Here is a 17234-nt window from a genome sequence, read left to right on the forward strand (position 1 = left end):
TCATGGCTTGCAAACAAGCAAAGTGGCAGTTGGTCAAGGCCACACCCCCACCCTCCACCTTGCCCCCCCTCTCTCCTCCTCAGTAGCTACAGACACAGAAATGGCACATCCTAAGGAAAGCTCATTTATGGGACTGGCTCTAGTGGCTGTAATTCTGCACCATGGCTGAATTTCGGGAAAGAGACTTCAGATACAGTATTAGGGGACCACTAAGGTCTATATAAAAGAGACTTCAGATACAGTATTAGGGGACCACTAAGGCCTATATAAAAGCATCCAAAAAGCAGCATGTCATAGCTGTCATTGCTGCATGATGCTCACTTTTTCTTGCTAAACTCCACTACCACTGCCCCTGAAAGCACCGTCATCTGGAGGTGCCTGTAGTCGGCTCACAGTCACCTGTTGGCGGCTGAACAAATTGCCACTGGTAGCCGGTCTGTAGCGGCTAAATACAACCAGCAACTGCTGCTTGGAATTTATCGTTCTATGGCACTATAGACTGTTTACTTAGTTTAGAATACTTTTATTTTAGGTATATAATATATGGTCTATTGGTGAAGTAGCATTGATCACTTTGAGGGGGGGGTACATTTTGTCTCCACCAAGGACAAAAATAATTCAACAGAGGCAGGGATATGTAGTCCAGAAAGGGGGAAATCCCACGCATCCTCCCCGGACTGGACTGTTACACAGAATTTTACCACTAGGTGTCGCAGCTTGGTTGTCTTCACTGTACGTCTAACCAATCTTCCTCTCTGTAATCCTGGCTCTGTGTAGGTGTACATCTGCAGTGACTCGGTGGAGGCTCGACAGCAGATTATGGAATTAGCCCGCCAGCTCAACTTCCTGCCGGTGGATATGGGCACCCTGTCCTCTTCGCGGGATATTGAGAACATTCCCATACGGTTATTTCCTGGCTGGAAGGGCCCCGTCCTTGCTGCTGTGGCCCTCTCCATCTTCTTTTTTGCTTACTCTTTTGTACGAGATATCATCCACCCATATGTGAAATATAAGCAGAGTGACTTCTACAAGATTCCCATAGAGATTGTGAACAGGACACTGCCCACTGTTGCCATCACTCTCCTGGCCCTGGTGTACCTGGCAGGCCAGCTGGCAGCCGCCCACCAGCTCTACTTTGGTACCAAGTACAGGCATTTCCCACACTGGCTGGAGGGCTGGCTGCAGAGCCGCAAACAGCTGGGCCTCCTCAGCTTCTTCCTGGCTGCTGTGCATGTTCTCTACAGCCTCTGTCTGCCCATGAGGAGGTCTGAGAGGTATCTGCTGCTCAACACCGCCTACCAGCAGGTTAGTGCCATGTCCATGTCAATACCCTGGTTTCTCAAACGTCATGTGATACCTTACCCCGGCTAAAATCGGAGTTCTCATACCCTGGTTAACAGACCAAGATAACTCCTTTTGCAGTCTATATCAACGACATTCATTTCGGGGATTGTTCAGGTTCCACCAGAAATTCCGTGGGATGTCCCTCATTCTCGCCCAGATGTCGGTCACCTTCTGCTTTCTTTGTGTTGGCGTTCTAACCTCCGGTGGATTTGTGAGGACTATGGTTAACTGCTCCTCAGATCTCTGCAGGGTAAATCCAGACAGCTAGCTAGACTATCTGTCCAATCTGAGTTTTCTAAAACAACTTTTGAACATACACGTTCCACCAAAACAAGTTCATTCCTGAGGCTATTTAGCAGAGGCACTGTTGCTCCATCCGGCGCTTAGCACCGCCCAAGACGATTGTGATTGGTCTAACGAAATGCCAATAAACCAGAGCATGTTTTTCTCCCATCCCAGAATGCTGTGTGGACTAGCCAAACCCTCCTCCGCAACGCTGTGGAGGAATGTGGGGTGGGGCTCTCCCTAGGGTGCCATTTAAACCATTAAATGGCACTTTCTGGAGTTTTGTGCAAAGTAATGGAGAAATCGAGTCTTACATGATATGTGCAAAACTGCAAAGTTAAGAGCCTATACTTTGCAAGTATTAGGGAATTTAGCATTTACATTACTGTTAATCAGTCATCACTTGATGATACACATTGTATTACCTTGTTATTGAAGTGACCCATACAATGTGCCAAACATAATGTGCCACATGAAGAGACAGTGCAGCATATGACAGTAGCAACAGCTGAGAAGATTTGGGTCTGTGGTGACACAAACTTCCTTCTCCCATTCTCTCTCTTTACTACCACACACACACGCACACACGGCACTGAGTGGGGCACTCCGATGCTCGGAGGCGAGCCGTGGCCGGCTCAGAACCCTGCCACTGGAGGAGATCTCGTAGCGGCCGTTGGAGCTTCCGAGCACCGGGCTTCCACCGCTGCGAACGGGGTTTTTAGCTTTGGGAGAAGGCATTTTATCTGCTAATCCTACTGAGGTAGACCACTTTGGCGTTTTGTAGTTGACCCGCAGTGGTGAATTGCAGTGCTGCGCGGGTTGTTGCCGTGTTCTGATTGTTCTCATCTCAGCTCTGCCGAGACAAAATAGACATGCCATTTAAAACATCTTTCATTTATTGTCAGAAATGTCATGTTTTCAAAAGCATCACTTTCATCAAATTGTATGTGACATATTTAGACTGCAAGCAGGCTCATCCAGACAAACGAGCAGGCTTTATGTGCCGGGGCTGAGCCCCGGAGAGCCCCGGCCCAATTTAACCACTGCATATAGGGTACAAATGCGTTTGTTTCTCTACATGCAAAGCTCCAGTGACCGGGGCCTTTATTTGAGGCAGGCTTGTTTTAGAAAACATGCCTTTACTTCTAATTTATTTGATTAATACCTTTGGTCAAATTTTTGTATTAAACTTCTTTCTTCTCCGTCTACTCCTGTTTGTCCTGGTACATGTTTGTTACAGCATTATGCTGTTATTTCTCAACCCTCAGTGCGACCCGCCACAATATTACCAATGACTGCCTACTGCCTACTACTGATTTTCCTTTTTAGTTTCTTTTTTACTATTTAAATTGGTTAAATTTTAGAGCATCACGCAGCACATATATTTACTCAGTCCCTCTCTCTCTCTCTACTTCCTGTATCTGTTTCAAATTAAAATGTCTGTCTGTAGACAGATTCAGGCTTTTATTATGAAACAGTAGCAGGAACTTGTGGAAAATGTAATGACTTACACGTGTCTCATACCGTACTTCAAATGTAGCTACTGCCATCCTGTGGCATTTCTCTGGTACTACAAGTTACAGTTGGGCTGGGCCATTAACACCCGACTGGAAAAAGGACAATGACTCTTTAAATCAGTAATCCAGAACAACAAATTGTTGACAGTTGGGCCACAATTTAGCACACTGACCACAGTGGCTTCGACAAGAGTTTGATAGACAGGTGGTTCATCCAATCAAGTGCCTGCCCTTTTCCGAACAGTTTCAAATTACAGCTTCTCACATGAATTTGTCAGCTGTTTGGGCGGAGTTAGCAACTCCTTCAGCTGCACTACTTCAGTCAGCTCTCACGTATCCTCGCCTATACCTCCTCGATGCTCGGTCCTCGCTCCTCGCGGCAGAAGTAAGAGCTTTGAAATAAGGGTTATGAGATGCAGCCCTTGTGAACTGCAACTCCAGCCCTTAAGTAGGAAGAGAAGGGCAATCAGGAAGAGTGGACTCAGGTGTGGCTCATCTTCCTGCCTCACCTCTGACACTCAGGGGCCATCCACACAGAGACGCTTTTTGGTGCAAACGCACGTTTTGCATCGTTTTGGCTGTTCGTCCAAACGAATCCTGTAAACGCACTGCCTGAAGACGCACTTTTTTAGAAACCTGGTCCCAGGGTGAAAAAATTCGAAAACGCTGCCCATGTGTCTTCGTTTGGACGGCAAAGACGCATACTTGCGTATCGATGATGTCATTGCCACACCCCTCGACCTCTAACCTTCGACCTTTTACCCCACGACGACGTCTCATAACAACAACAATGGCGGACTATGTGCTTGTGTTCCTGCTGGAGAAGATATTGAGCCTATTAGGGTTACTAGGGCTGTTTGGTTTCTTCTTCTACTGTCTGTTTGTATACAGCGCGCAAGCTTTATGCCATAGACAGTATAGAAACTGGAAAAACAGATCTCGTGTCTCTGGACGGAGACTAGTGAAGGATATTAGAAGCACTTTTCCGGTGATGGCTGAGCGTTACTGAGAAGCCTCAAACTGAGCTTGCTGACGTAGATGTGACGTGAGCAACCTGTCTGAAAGTGTGAAGTCTTCTGGTAGCTGTGCCGAGAGAAATCTCAATCATTCCCAATCTTGCAGAGACAGAGAGTGTAGGTATATGTAAGGAGATAACATAGACACAGGCTAATTATTGCTAACTAAAATACTAGTTAACATTAGTAATTAAACTTAAACAGCTAATGTAAGTCCAAACTGCCTGCGAGCTTCTCCTGTGCTATACGGTAATTCCTCTACTATGCAACAGTAAGTCGCTTGGTTATGACACAATCGTTAGCCTATTTTTATAAAAATGGCTGTTACGGAGCAATAACGTGAGTTACGAGGTAATGGAGCCTTTTATACATTGTCGTGTTTCTTTAGAAATAAACAATGGACAAATGGAGTCTTTAAACGCTTCAGATGTAAAGGTATTTGCTGTCAAAGTGACGTCAAAATGAATGGCAGTCAATGGGATGCTAACGGGTGAGCGTTTGGTAGCATCAAAATGGCGCCATAGGAGATTCGAGTTCTGAAGAGAGGCTTACCCCCTTGCTTTATGCGCATGCTCTGCCTCTTCTTCTTAATTTTTTGTGAATTTATGTAGCACAAACAGCGCCCCCTACAGGACTGGAATATGAAGTAGCGTGTTTTGTCATTTACAAATGGATCCGTTTGGACGCAAACATTCTTGAAACGATGCCAGGGAAGACTGGGGGAAAAGAGATCATTTTCGTACGTGTGGATGTGGCTTTCGGCTGCCTCCTAAACAGCTCACAGGGGAAATGGCAGGAGCCACCCACAGAATGGGAAGGTCATCCTACCACGCATAAAACAACAAGTGAAAGATGATGTTTGTGATGAATTGCATCTTGTGTTGGCAGGTCCATGCTAATGTGGAGAATGCGTGGAATGAGGAGGAGGTGTGGAGGGTGGAGATGTACGTTTCCTTTGGGATCATGAGTCTTGGGCTCCTGTCGCTGCTGGCCATCACCTCCATTCCCTCGGTCCACAGCACGCTCAACTGGAGGGAGTTCAGCTTCATACAGGTACAAACATATTACCATGGGCGCAGGAAGCAAAAATAAAATGTGGGTGGTTGTTGGAAAGTCCGATTGGGAGGTAACTTTAAACATCTGCTAGCCATGTTGGCTGCTGAGCAAAGAGGTCATTTAAAGCCCTGCCTATGTTACAGTATGTAACTTAAAAACAGAAACCTCAGACCGTGTTTGCCTCTTTTTTGGCGTCAGGAGTGAAAATGAGTCATCCTCAACATTTGCTGCATTCTGGTTTCAGAATGAACAGTTGGAGAACAATTAGATATAAAACAGGATGCAGGCTCTACACGATTGTTATCTTTGGCAACTATCATGTGTTCCCAAATGCGCACAAATTTTAGGATTCTTATTATCTCAAATGGCTTTATAGCTGCCGTAAATGGAGCATGCTGCCTGATGCCCCCCTCCCCGTTTGGATCGTTTCCAGTTTCTAAAATGTGCAGACTGATCTCATGAAGTGGCGTATGTATGACACGCCAATTCGTATGCCATTATTGGCATGTTATCAAGACGCATACTCGTTTTTTAGTGTTGATCAACGCCGTTTGGCCTCCATTGACTAACATTACCTTGCGATTGCGTGTGAATTGACGCCGTAGCGAGTAGTATGAAAGGGTGAAAAACCGCGAAAACCCGGGAGGTTGGTCAGGATGGTGGATGGATAAAACACAGGACTTTCACCCAGGAGACCGGGGATCGTGTCCTACGTGTCACGTTTCCTAAACTCAACCATCACTTTCTTCTTTTACTAAACCCAACCGGTTCTTCTTTTACTAAACCCAACCGGTTCTTCTTTTACTAAACCCAACCGGTTCTTCTTTTACTAAACCCAACCGGTTCTTCTTTTACTAAACCCAACCGGTTCTTCTTTTCCTAAAACCAACCCGTCTGCTGTATACAGCGCTCAAAATGCGTGCAGATAACACGCCACTTGGCTTTAGAAAGTGGCGTGTATGTTTACGCGATAACACGCCACTTGTAGAAAGTGCCGTGTATGTTTACGTCCACTGTATACAGCGTAGACGTACACGCGGATAGCTCAAAATGCGTACAGATTACACGCCATTTGGCTTAAGAAAGTGGGCGTGTATGTTTACGCAAAGTCATGATATCACGTTGAAATGTGAGAGATTATTCTGCATTGGGTACTTTTACTTTAAGTAAATTTTTTCTGATGATATTTACAGACTTCTGATTAAGTAACATTTTACTGCAGGACTTCTAATTGTGACAGAGTATGTTTACAGTGTGGTATTAGTACTTTTACTTAAGTAAAGGATCTGAATACTTCTTCCACTGCTGCTGACATGGCTCAGCAGTTATATTAGTGTATGTACCATCATGAGTATTCCTGTCTCTGCTCCAGTCCACTCTGGGCTACATCGCTCTGCTCATCGCTACCCTCCACGGCCTGCTGTTTGGCTGGAAGAGAGCCTTCGAGGAGGAAGCCTACCGTTTCTACCTACCCCCCAGCTTTGTGGTGGCCCTGGCTCTGCCCGTGTGTGTCATCCTGGGGAAGGTGCTGATGCTGCTCCCCTGTGTGGCCCGCAAGCTGCACCAGATCCGCCGGGGCGTGGACAGCAGTCACTCCCGGTGCCAGCGCCTGGAGCCAGTGGGCTCAGCTGCCCACGTTTCACCAGAAAGAGTCACCATCATGTGATCGCTGCAGCACAGAGCTGTCATATACTGCCATTAGCTGTGTTATTGTAGCAAATGAACACGATTTGTATGCCTATTATGTTACAGTTTGTCCATCTAAATTGTAAAATGAAATATTCTTATCTTTCCTTCCTAAGCTCCGGACGCAGCGCAGGGCTCAGCAGAATAGTCTCAGGAAGGAACTTGTTTTGGTGGAACATTTGCACCCCGCAAAAGAAAACTCCTCATACAATGTTAAATCAAGTTAACTGTTGACACAATCCAGTAATGTGAGCTATTTAAATTAGCTGATACATGGTTAAACCTCATTAGCTCTTACCTGTGTATCTCCGTGTGTACTTCGTCCACAGCAATCCCACCAATCGCTCCCAAAACCTCCCAGTTAGAAAGGAAATTATCTAAACATTTTCTTTGTTTTCTCAGGCCTGCCTTGTTGCACGGCCCAAATTTTCCTCAAAACTTGACATTTTCAGCATATAGCTTGCTAGCTTGATGGGATTTTGAGAACGGCGACACACACAGAGAGCGGAAGCGGAGAGGCTTCAGGGGATCCAGACTTAATATTTTACCAATACTTTGTTCCTGTCTTTGTGTTCTGATGTCCCATTCCCACCGGGGGGGGGGACACAACTCTCCGTTGACTTGGATTGTGCGTGAAGGTTTCCTCCTCGTCAATTTCGTCTGCTAGCAAACAACAGAAACATGCCTAAAAGCTGCTGTGTGGTGATATTCGCTACCAACAGGGCAAAGAACCCATAACTTAAGTTTTTATAAGCTGCCGGCCCGAAAAACTGAGCTTTTAATCAATACAAAACTGGATACAGACGTGAGGAATCAGCAGAGAGAATGGAGAGACTGTGGGATCCTGACTCTAAAGCTAACGTTATGTCCGACGTTACGGGTGTTAGCTTAACTTACAGACATATAGTTAGCCTAAAACTGACATTTGGATATTTTACTTTCTAACAAAATACTTGCTGCAAACGTAACGTGGGACATAACGTTAGTTTAGTGGTTTAAAAGATCTATTTTCATTCAAAAAGTGAAGAACTTCTGCTATTGAGTTCTATCCATCCAACTCCTTAACCCTTGTATTGTCTTCCCTTCGACCATGAACTTGTTGTCCATCCAGGTCAAAAGTGAAATTGAATTTTTGGTGCCTTTTTTCAGCATTTTTGGTTCTTTTTTTCAACAATTTGTTTTAAATTCATGGTCAATAAACCTAATAAAATGACATTATACCTCCTTTTTGAGTTAAAAAGGCAGAATTTTTTAATTATTTTGACTAATAGTTAAGATCAAAGGATGTTGAGTGGATCACAGCTTATGTCAAAGTTTAGTCAGGATATACTGTTTTAAAACAGTTTAAAAACATGTTGAATAAAACACCCAAAATTCAATGAAAGTAATCATTAATTGTACCTGCAAAGAATGCAGATCCATGCATCAATGTTATATTTGGGCATTTTGGTTCAAAGCAACCCATATTTCTGATATAAAAAAACTTTGATCCGAGGACCACACAAGGGTTAAGTCAAAGTTGCTTTTCTTTTCTTTATACTGCCTTTTTTTCAACACTAATAGCAAATCTGGATTGGAAAAAAGTGCAAAAACATTAGCCTGTCTGTAGACTGTCTTGTATTAAGTGATACTTTAAAACTAAACGTGAGAATAAATGAATAGTTTTACCTGTAGTGGTGTCGAGTAAGAATGCCATTTCAATAAAGACTTTCTGTATTCTTGCTATTGTTATTTATTTGAATGTAGTGCTGATGCAGTTAGTGAAGTTGTCAAGTCAACTACTACTTCAGATACTATATTTCAGAGGACCTGGTCCTTTTCAGTGTATTTAACGTACTGTATGTGTACCATTCCATTAGCACGACTCGGTTTGGCGTGCCATAGTGTGCTGATGTGAATCTTTTGCCCTGTTGTCGTGTTCACAGTATGTCACATTATAAATGCAGCTGTTTCTTACAGCAGGAAGATGATCGGTGAACTAATACATTCACTCATGTGACTCTCACAAAAACTTTGAACTCTTCCATCCCTTCACTTGCATTACAATGCTGGAGTGATGTACAGTAACTGTAACAGGAAATAAAACTAAAATGTGATGGATCCTTTATCTCAGGCGTGTCTAGTCTCTACTGGTTGGTTTTCAGACTCTAGTGAAATTTGTAAAAAAAAGCAATGGCTGCAGCAACATATTTTACACAGTCTTGTTTGTGTTTTCTGCTCTATATATTAATTCACCCAAACGTAGAGTTTTATTCACATTTCATCTCTTCTGGACTTATATCCCCTTCTGGATAAAAACACAGCTTCAATATTTTTCAGAGTCAGAGACCTGTTTATGTATGTTTAGGCATGGCCACGCAATCTTAAAATGTATTTAACCTTATACAGGAAACCTCATTGGGACACACAGGGGACAGTTGCACAAAAGCAGAATTTATAAATCCAGGATAAACGATAAAGCGAGGCTTGACCTAGACTAATCTGTGCAGCCTGGCTTGGTGTGTTTCACGAAGGCCAAGTCAGGCTGAGGAGGAGAGACTAGGTCGAGTCGGGCTGAGGAGGAGAGACTAGGTCGAGTCAGGCTGAGGAGGAGAGACTAGGTCGAGTCAGGCTGAGGAGGAGAGACTAGGTCGAGTCAGGCTGAGGAGGAGCAACTAGGTCGAGCCTGGCTGAGGAGGAGAGACTAGGTCGAGCCGGGATGAAGTAATTTGAATAGATGCACGTTCACGGCTTTCTGTAACAGAACGCAAGGTCTGCATTGTATTTTAATGCAGGCTAATAATAATAATAATAATAATAATAATAATAATACGGTAAAAGCACTGCTGAGTGAACAGAAAAGGCTCTAGGATTAATAAATCCTGGCTGTTAGCCTGGTAAGGAGCAGGCTAGCTGTTAGCCTGGCTGTTAGCTTGGTCAGGAGCAGTCTAGCTGTTAGCCTGGTCAGGAGCAGGCTAGATGTTAGCCTGGCTGTTAGCCTGGTCAGGAGCAGGCTAGCTGCACAGAATAAATCTCCATGGTAACTTAGGTGCCTCTGCTTTTGTGCAACCAAGTCAAGGCTAAATCCGTCCAGGATAACTGGAATATCCCGACTTAATCCCTTATGTTGGTTTTGTGAAACAGCCCCCTGGTCTCATTCTCAAGTGAGATCTGTTTGGGACAAAACACAACATCAGTTACAGACAGAAACAGATTACGACAGTATATAAAGTACAAGATTTACCAAATAGTAATGCCAAGTAGATTTAAAACACTAAAATACTGGGACGACCTCTAGCTCACCAAAGCGTGTGCCTCTTGTAGGCTGAGTCCTTTGCAAAGGCCCGGGTTCGAGTCCGACCTGCGGCCCTTTGCTGCGTGTCATCCCCCGTCTCTCTCCCACCTTCCCTGTCCATCTACTGTCACTATCAAATAAAGGGGAAAAAGCCCCAAAAAATAATATAAAATACTAAAAACAAGAGCCCACAGATATTTTTTCCCCCAGTGCCCTTAAAAAGAGTTTAAAATCCCCTAGTTGGTGGCCAGGTTAGCTCAGTTGGTGGAGCGGGCGCACATGTGTAGGGGTGTGTACCTCAACGCAGCTGGTCCAGGGTTCGAGTCCGACCTGTGGCGATTTCCTTCATGTCATCCCCCTCTCTCTCCCCTTTCATATTTAGCTGTTCTTTCCATTAAAAGGCTGAAATGCCCCAAAAAAGATCTTAAAAAATAAAATAAAATAAAAAATGGAAACAGATGGGACGATGAAGGCATAGGTGTAGATTTCGGGGGGTCGCAGGGGATATGTCCCCCCCTCCAATATTTAGAAGACATGATTTAGGTGGCTGAAAACAGGGGGTAAAGAACACAACAGGACGGTGACAAAGTTGCGATTTCTTGTGATTTTAAATGCCTTTTATGTAGATTTAAACTTAGGAGCTGTTGGCTTTAACAAGGTCTCGTTCTCCAATAGATATGTTGTCGATGGTTGAGATGTACAGTACATGATTCCTTAAAAACATCCCGAATCACGTGGTGATGTTCTGAATGTGCAGAAAGTTTTGAACAACACAGGAGAGTAATTATTTCCCTTTACATAAAGACATTGCATTAACATTCACCAGAACGCAGGAAATTAAGTGTTTGATGCTCAAAATCTTCTGGGGGACGACCCCCCAAAACCCTCCGGTTATTAGTATCCCCCCACCAATGTTTTGAAACCTAACCCTAAGCCCTTGTATCTACTGTATGTCTATGTTCTAGATTAGACAGGGCTCTTCGTTTTTCTCTACAAAGTTGTTTCAAATAGCTCTGTAAAAACTGCTTCTTGGAACAGGCCCCAAGCACAAAGAACCTATCTAAACGCGAGACGGCCCTGGGTTTGAACACACCTTACCAGCTGTGTTCTTGCCGAGTGGAATTCTCATGTTTCCTCCCAAAGCCTGAAAGCACTTCAGGTAAGAAACTCCAAAATAAAAGCGCGCTGCGTTTGTCTGTCTGACCTGTATGCGTTAGCCCTGAGACATGCCGCTGACCTACGAGAACAGGATGACAAGAACAGCTGAGACGCCAAATACATTGTATAAAAATCATTTTAATGAACCTATCACGCTTAAATCTCACATTACAAATCTCATCGTGGCAAATAAAAACTCTATTCACAAAACATTTTTGATTCCATAGCTTAAGAAAAATGGCTAAAACAAAGTCTGTTAGAACTCTGACAGTAAATGACGTGTGGATGGTTTTTGAGTTGTCAAATGAAACGACAATGATGGGTCATCAGTGCAGGAGTAAAACTTTAAAACTGTTTTTTATTTAGAGGGACCTGTAATAAAGTGTGATGGCAACGTGTACACTTTAACCAACAGTAAATCTAGTGGGGGGGGGGGGTTAAAAGATCTTCTGCCATTGAGTTGAAATAACTACATCTATCCATCCAACTCCGTAAGTCAAAGTTTGTTTTCTTCATACTAAAATGAGTATCTGCCTTTTTTTCAACACTAATAGCAAATCTGCATTGGAAGAAATGTGCAAATACATTAGCCTGTCTGTAGGCTGTCTTGTATTAAGTGATACTTTAAAACTAAAAGTGAGAAAACATGAATAGTTTTACCTGTAGCGGTGTAGAGACTTTGCACCAAATTCCACTCAAATATAGGACATTTTTAAAGATGCCTTTCTTTGCGACACAATTGCACCATACTGCTAAGAAAACAACTGTACAGTGTCTATTCTTCATCATTATGAGCCACTTCAATTAGGCACACAATAACCAACGCTGGTGCACAATACATTTTACTTGAGACTAGTATGCAACCAAAATGCATGAACCCAGAAGGAGTGAGGGTTGGAAAAGCGGTTTTCTATTACAAGTGTTTTGTCGTGGGTTCTGCATGTGCCGAACTGAACCATTATATCATCTTATGGTAGTCTAGGGATTAAAGTTAGGAGTTACATTCTATTTTCGCCATAAAATAAGAAGGCACTTAATTGTTTGCTTTTTTAAACCAGGTTCGGCATTAGCCTATGGTGACCATAAGAAAATGGGTAGTCCACGCTTCCTCCTGTAAGCTACTGACACATGCCTTCTAAAATGCTCCTAAAACATGTCCCATTTTTTTATGAAACGCACATCTGTGCACCAGTTACATAAAAATAATAAAGTCATACGTCGGAGCGCAGCTGCTCCAGGCGAGGCAGCAGCTCCTGGGCGCTGGGTCTGCAGCGGCCGTCTCCGCTCCAGCACCGGCCCAGCAGAGTCCTACACAGCCGCCCCCGCTCGGTCCCAAACACCGGTTGGTCCTGGACGGACGGCCGCAGGTTGTGCGCCACCACCGCGTAGAGCACGTGCTGCCTGTCGCCGGTGTACGGCTGCTCCCTGGTGATCAGCTGCCACCAGGTGATCCCGAAAGAGAAGATGTCCGCTTTGGGAGACAGCCCCTCGCCTTTCAGTAGCTCCGGGGCTCTGTGCGTGTACGTGCCGCCTACGTGGCTCACGTGGGGGCTGATAGCGCTCTCCTCGCACCCGTGGTCCAGCTTCACGGAACACCCGAAATCGCAGATTTTGCACACGTCTTCGCTGGACACCAACACGTTGGCTGGCTTTATGTCCAGATGCACAACGCTGTGGGAGTGCAGAAAGCGCAAACCGCGTGCAATGTCTGCGGAGTACCTGAGCCACCGGTCCTCCCCCAGCGGCTCCGCGCATCCGTAAATGATCTGCTGCAGATTTCTGTTCCCCACGAACTCCATCAGTATCGTCCCGATGCTGCTTTCATCTCCAAAACCCACCGGCACGCAGGTGGTCGCCGCGATGACGCGCACAATGTTGCCCTGGCGCAGGTGTGCCGCGTTCAGCTCGGCCCAGAAGCTCTGCCGGGACGCCAGCTTGTTCTTGGCGCACTTCTTGACCCTCTTCAGCGCGACGGTGTCCCCGAGGTACTCCGCCTTGTAGACGGAGCCGAAGCCTCCGGAGCCCACAGGCTCCACGGAGCGCAGCTCCTTCCAGTGGATCACAGTGGACCAGAGCCGGCTGGCAACTTTGCCGTGGGGCCGCTGAGCGGGGACTTGTAAGGTGTTGCCGAAGGCGTATTTGGCCAGCGGGCTGCTACAGGTCCCGAGGTCCAGGGACTGGTTAGGCAGCAGGCGGGTTATAGGGATCGGAGAAGGCATCGTGCTTGGTTGGAGACTGTGTTTCTGTGTGTTTCTGTGTGTTTTGTGTGTGTGTGTGCGTGTGTGCGCACACTGAGTCAGCTGCGGACTGATTGTCAGCTCTGCAGTCTCAAAGCTTTTCAACACACACACACACACACACACACACACACACACACACACACACACACACACACACACACACACACACACATACACCATCCAGCCACACCGCCACTTAGTGTTGAGGAGTATGTAATGCTTTCTGTTTGGGTTCAACAAGTTCATCCCGATGGTTCAACTCAGTTTACACTTTCTGCAGGAGGGGAGGGCGTTGTAAAACGAGACCCCTTTTTTTAACATTCTGTGATAGTAAAGCACACTAATATTTAGCCTTTGTGTGTCAAAAGTAACTACCACGCGTGTGCATGCCACATGGCTACCCAATTAGCAACTAGACAATGATAGTTGGAAATAAAACATGCAGGCTTTTTAATATTCAACCTATCAGACAACGTTGTGCATTTACACAGTTTAGGAAGTGTACACGGACAAGTTGGACTTAGCATGAGGCTTGGGGGGGGCGGGGAGGAGGAGGAGGGAGCACCACTGAGAAACATGTAACCCAGCTCAGAGCTTGTGTTTGTCCGTTTTCACTGAGACTTTTTTTTTTCCCCCAGCATGCAAGGAACAGATGATCACATTCTTAAACCCAACTTCAGTGTAAGATCTAAGTCTGTCTGCGGTGGAAGAAGTATTCAGATCCTTTACTTAAGTAAAAGTACTAATACCACACGAAAAAAAAAATACTCTGTTACAAGTAAAAGTCCTGCATTGAAAACGCTACTCAAGTAAAAGTATGTAAGTATCATCAGGACAATGTACTTAAAGTAGTAAAAGTACTTAAAGCAGAACTCTCCTCCCATTGTAGTGTGTGTAAAGGATCCAACCAGTTGTGTGTTTAATGGTCTCATCATCTCAGCTGGACTTGTAGACCGTTATATTGTTGGCTAGTTTACTTCAGAATCAAACATCAGATTTTATAAACTACATGAGTTTAGTGTGCAGAAATCTTAATGTGTAAAGTAACTAGTAACTAAAGCTGTAACAGATGAATGTAGTGGAGTAACTAAAGTAACTAGTAACTAAAGCTGGAACAGATGAATGTAGTGGAGTAACTAAAGTAACTAGTAACTAAAGCTGGAACAGATGAATGTAGTGGAGTAACTAAAGTAACTAGTAACTAAAGCTGTAACAGATGAATGTAGTGGAGTAACTAAAGTAACTAGTAACTAAAGCTGGAACAGATGAATGTAGCGGAGTAACTAAAGTAACTAGTAACTAAAGCTGTAACAGATGAATGTAGTGGAGTAACTAAAGTAACTAGTAACTAAAGCTGTAACAGATGAATGTAGTGGAGTAAAAAGTCCAATATTTCTCTCTGAAATGTAGCGGAGTAGAAGTAGAAAGGGGCATGAAAAGAAAAGACTGACTGATAATAGATATAACACTGAACTTGTTTCTATAACTGTAAAGTGAACATCGGCTAAGTAAAAGAGTTATACGTTACACGTTATACATTATGCATTCTCTTTAATCCCACGTAGCTTTACACGTATCTTACTCCCCTTAGCAGTACTGCACTAAATATCTCTTTTTTTTAATCTTACTTTGGCACTTGCTTTTCCTCACCTACCTCACTTCCTTTCCTCTCCTTTCTTCACCACTGATTGGTTCCTGTTTCCACCCTGACAGCCCTATTTACCTGATTGAGTTCACCTGGCCGCTCCTCATTTGAGACCGCACTCCCTCTGGTGCTGGGTCCTCAATCACTCCCAACTCACTATACAGTTCGCCATTTTGTAGCGCTGTCCGAATGTGTAGTGAGAAATATTATACCCTATATGGTGGGCTCAACATATCCCACAATGCATCGTGAAAAGAGGTGGACATCGATGGTCACTCAACCAAGCCCTATATGCCATCATGCATTGCGCTGGAGGAAAAAAAAACAAACAAAAAGCAGACAGACGAGAGGATAGAAAGCAGCGTGACTGCAACCTGTTGTAAACATGTAAGTAAAAACTTTTACCAGTTTATGTAGCCTAATAAAATGTGAATGTAATGGGTTACGCCATTACGGCACAAATCAGGGAAATACATGGGGTGGCATTTCCAAAGAGGTATAAAAGCTGTTCATTAAGACTTTTATTAAAGCTATAGAGCGTAACTTTTTGATATTAACGAACGTCCGTTCCATTTAAGCCATCACCAAATGAGCTGCTACAAAGCTAATGAAGACTATCAGCTCCACACAACTCTCTCTGGATTTCTCAGTAGGACTATGTTCAGAAGATTGGGGCGTCTGGCGTGACCTCTTCTGAAGAGTCCATCATGTTTTTTTAATCCTCCGTGTCCTCCTTGGCTACTAGCAGCTGTGTGGAGGAGGGGTGGGGGTGAGTGCGCGATCACAGAAGGCTTGTATCATGTGGACGCGCCGACAGTTTTGTTGTCATTAATTAGACTTCCTCATGGGGGAGACAGGAACTACTTAGTATAGCTTTAATTCTTGATAACATGTCCATGTTGATAACGTGTCCGGGACCCCTAGGGGGTCCTCAGAGTTGCTAAGGGGGGCCAGCAGATTATTGTTTGATGATTGGAAAAAAAAAGATGTCTGACAATATACATTTACATGAATCCAACAGATTACCTCCATGTGTGCCAGAGCCTTCAGCCTTATTATTGTTAAATTACATTACATGTCATTTAGTTGACGCTTTTATCCAAAGCGACTTACAATTACGTGCTTTCAACTGTGAAGGTTCAAACTCCAGACAACAAGTAGTAAGTGCAAGTACATTAGCTTTAAATAAGCAAAGCTACAAAGAGACATATGAAAGTGCAGCATCAAGAATTTTAATTTTTTATTTTTAGGTGTAGTCGGAAGAGATGTGTTTTTAGCCTTCGGCGGAAGATGTGTAGGCTTTCGGCCATCCTGATGTCAATGGGGAGCTCGTTCCACCATTTAGGAGCCAGGACAGTGAACAGTCGGGATTTGGTTGAGTGATTAGTTGTCCCTCGTTGTGAGGGGGCAGCAAGCAGGTTGGCTGATGCAGAGCGGAGTGGACGGGTTGGGGTGTAGGGTTTGACCATGTCCTGGATGTAAGCTGGGGCTGATCCGTTCGTGGCCCTGTATGAAAGTACTAGTGTCTTGAAGCGGATGCGGGCAGCCACTGGTAACCAGTGAAGAGAGCTGAGGAGAGGTGTAGTGTGAGAGAACTTGGGGAGGTTGAAGACAAGCCGAGCTGCTGCGTTCTGAATGAGCTGCAGGGGTCGGATGGCACATGCAGGCAGGCCAATCAGGAGGAAGTTGCAGTAGTCTGGACGTGTGATGACTAGAGCCTGAACCAGAACCTGAGCCGCCTTCTGCGTTAGAAGTGGACGTATCCTTCTGATGTTGTGCAGCATGTATCTGCACGATCGGGTAGTTGCAGCAATGTTGGCAGTGAAGGAGAGTTGGTCGTCAAGTGTCACACCCAGGTTTCTAGCAGTCTGGGTGGGGACTAATTATTCAATTCAATTTTATTTATAGTATCATATCATAACAAGAGTTATCTCAAGACACTTTGCAGATAGAGTAGCTCTAGACCACACTCTATAATTTACAAAGAACAAGCAATTCCAGTAATTCCCCCAA

At 44.5% G+C, this 17234-nt stretch overlaps 2 protein-coding genes across 3 annotated transcripts in view; one reads left to right on the forward strand and one right to left on the reverse strand.

Moving 5' to 3' along the window:
* steap2 (STEAP family member 2, metalloreductase) overlaps positions 1-7098 on the forward strand; it is a 67762-nt gene extending 60664 nt beyond the window's left edge. For both annotated transcript variants that reach the window (XM_039790528.1, XM_039790529.1), the window contains exons 5-7: positions 778-1305; positions 5051-5215; positions 6591-7098. In XM_039790528.1, the coding sequence (XP_039646462.1) occupies positions 778-1305; positions 5051-5215; positions 6591-6884 (987 nt within the window). In that variant the 3' untranslated portion in view covers positions 6885-7098. The remainder of the gene's footprint in view (positions 1-777; positions 1306-5050; positions 5216-6590) is intronic.
* A 4356-nt stretch (positions 7099-11454) lies between these two features.
* Positions 11455-13615, reverse strand: mos (v-mos Moloney murine sarcoma viral oncogene homolog). The gene has a single exon (XM_039789979.1). It carries the CDS (start codon positions 13553-13555, stop codon positions 12548-12550), a length of 1008 nt encoding a protein of 335 aa, XP_039645913.1. The 5' UTR covers positions 13556-13615; the 3' UTR covers positions 11455-12547.
* Between the last annotated feature and the right edge of the window lie 3619 nt (positions 13616-17234).

This window comes from Perca fluviatilis, chromosome 22 (assembly GCF_010015445.1).
Source record: "Perca fluviatilis chromosome 22, GENO_Pfluv_1.0, whole genome shotgun sequence".
NCBI classification, from domain to species: domain Eukaryota; kingdom Metazoa; phylum Chordata; class Actinopteri; order Perciformes; family Percidae; genus Perca; species Perca fluviatilis.

Bases quoted from the DNA above. Each gene is read 5' to 3' on its own strand.
- mos (XM_039789979.1), bottom strand. From the start codon at position 13,555: ATGCCTTCTCCGATCCCTATAACCCGCCTGCTGCCTAACCAGTCCCTG.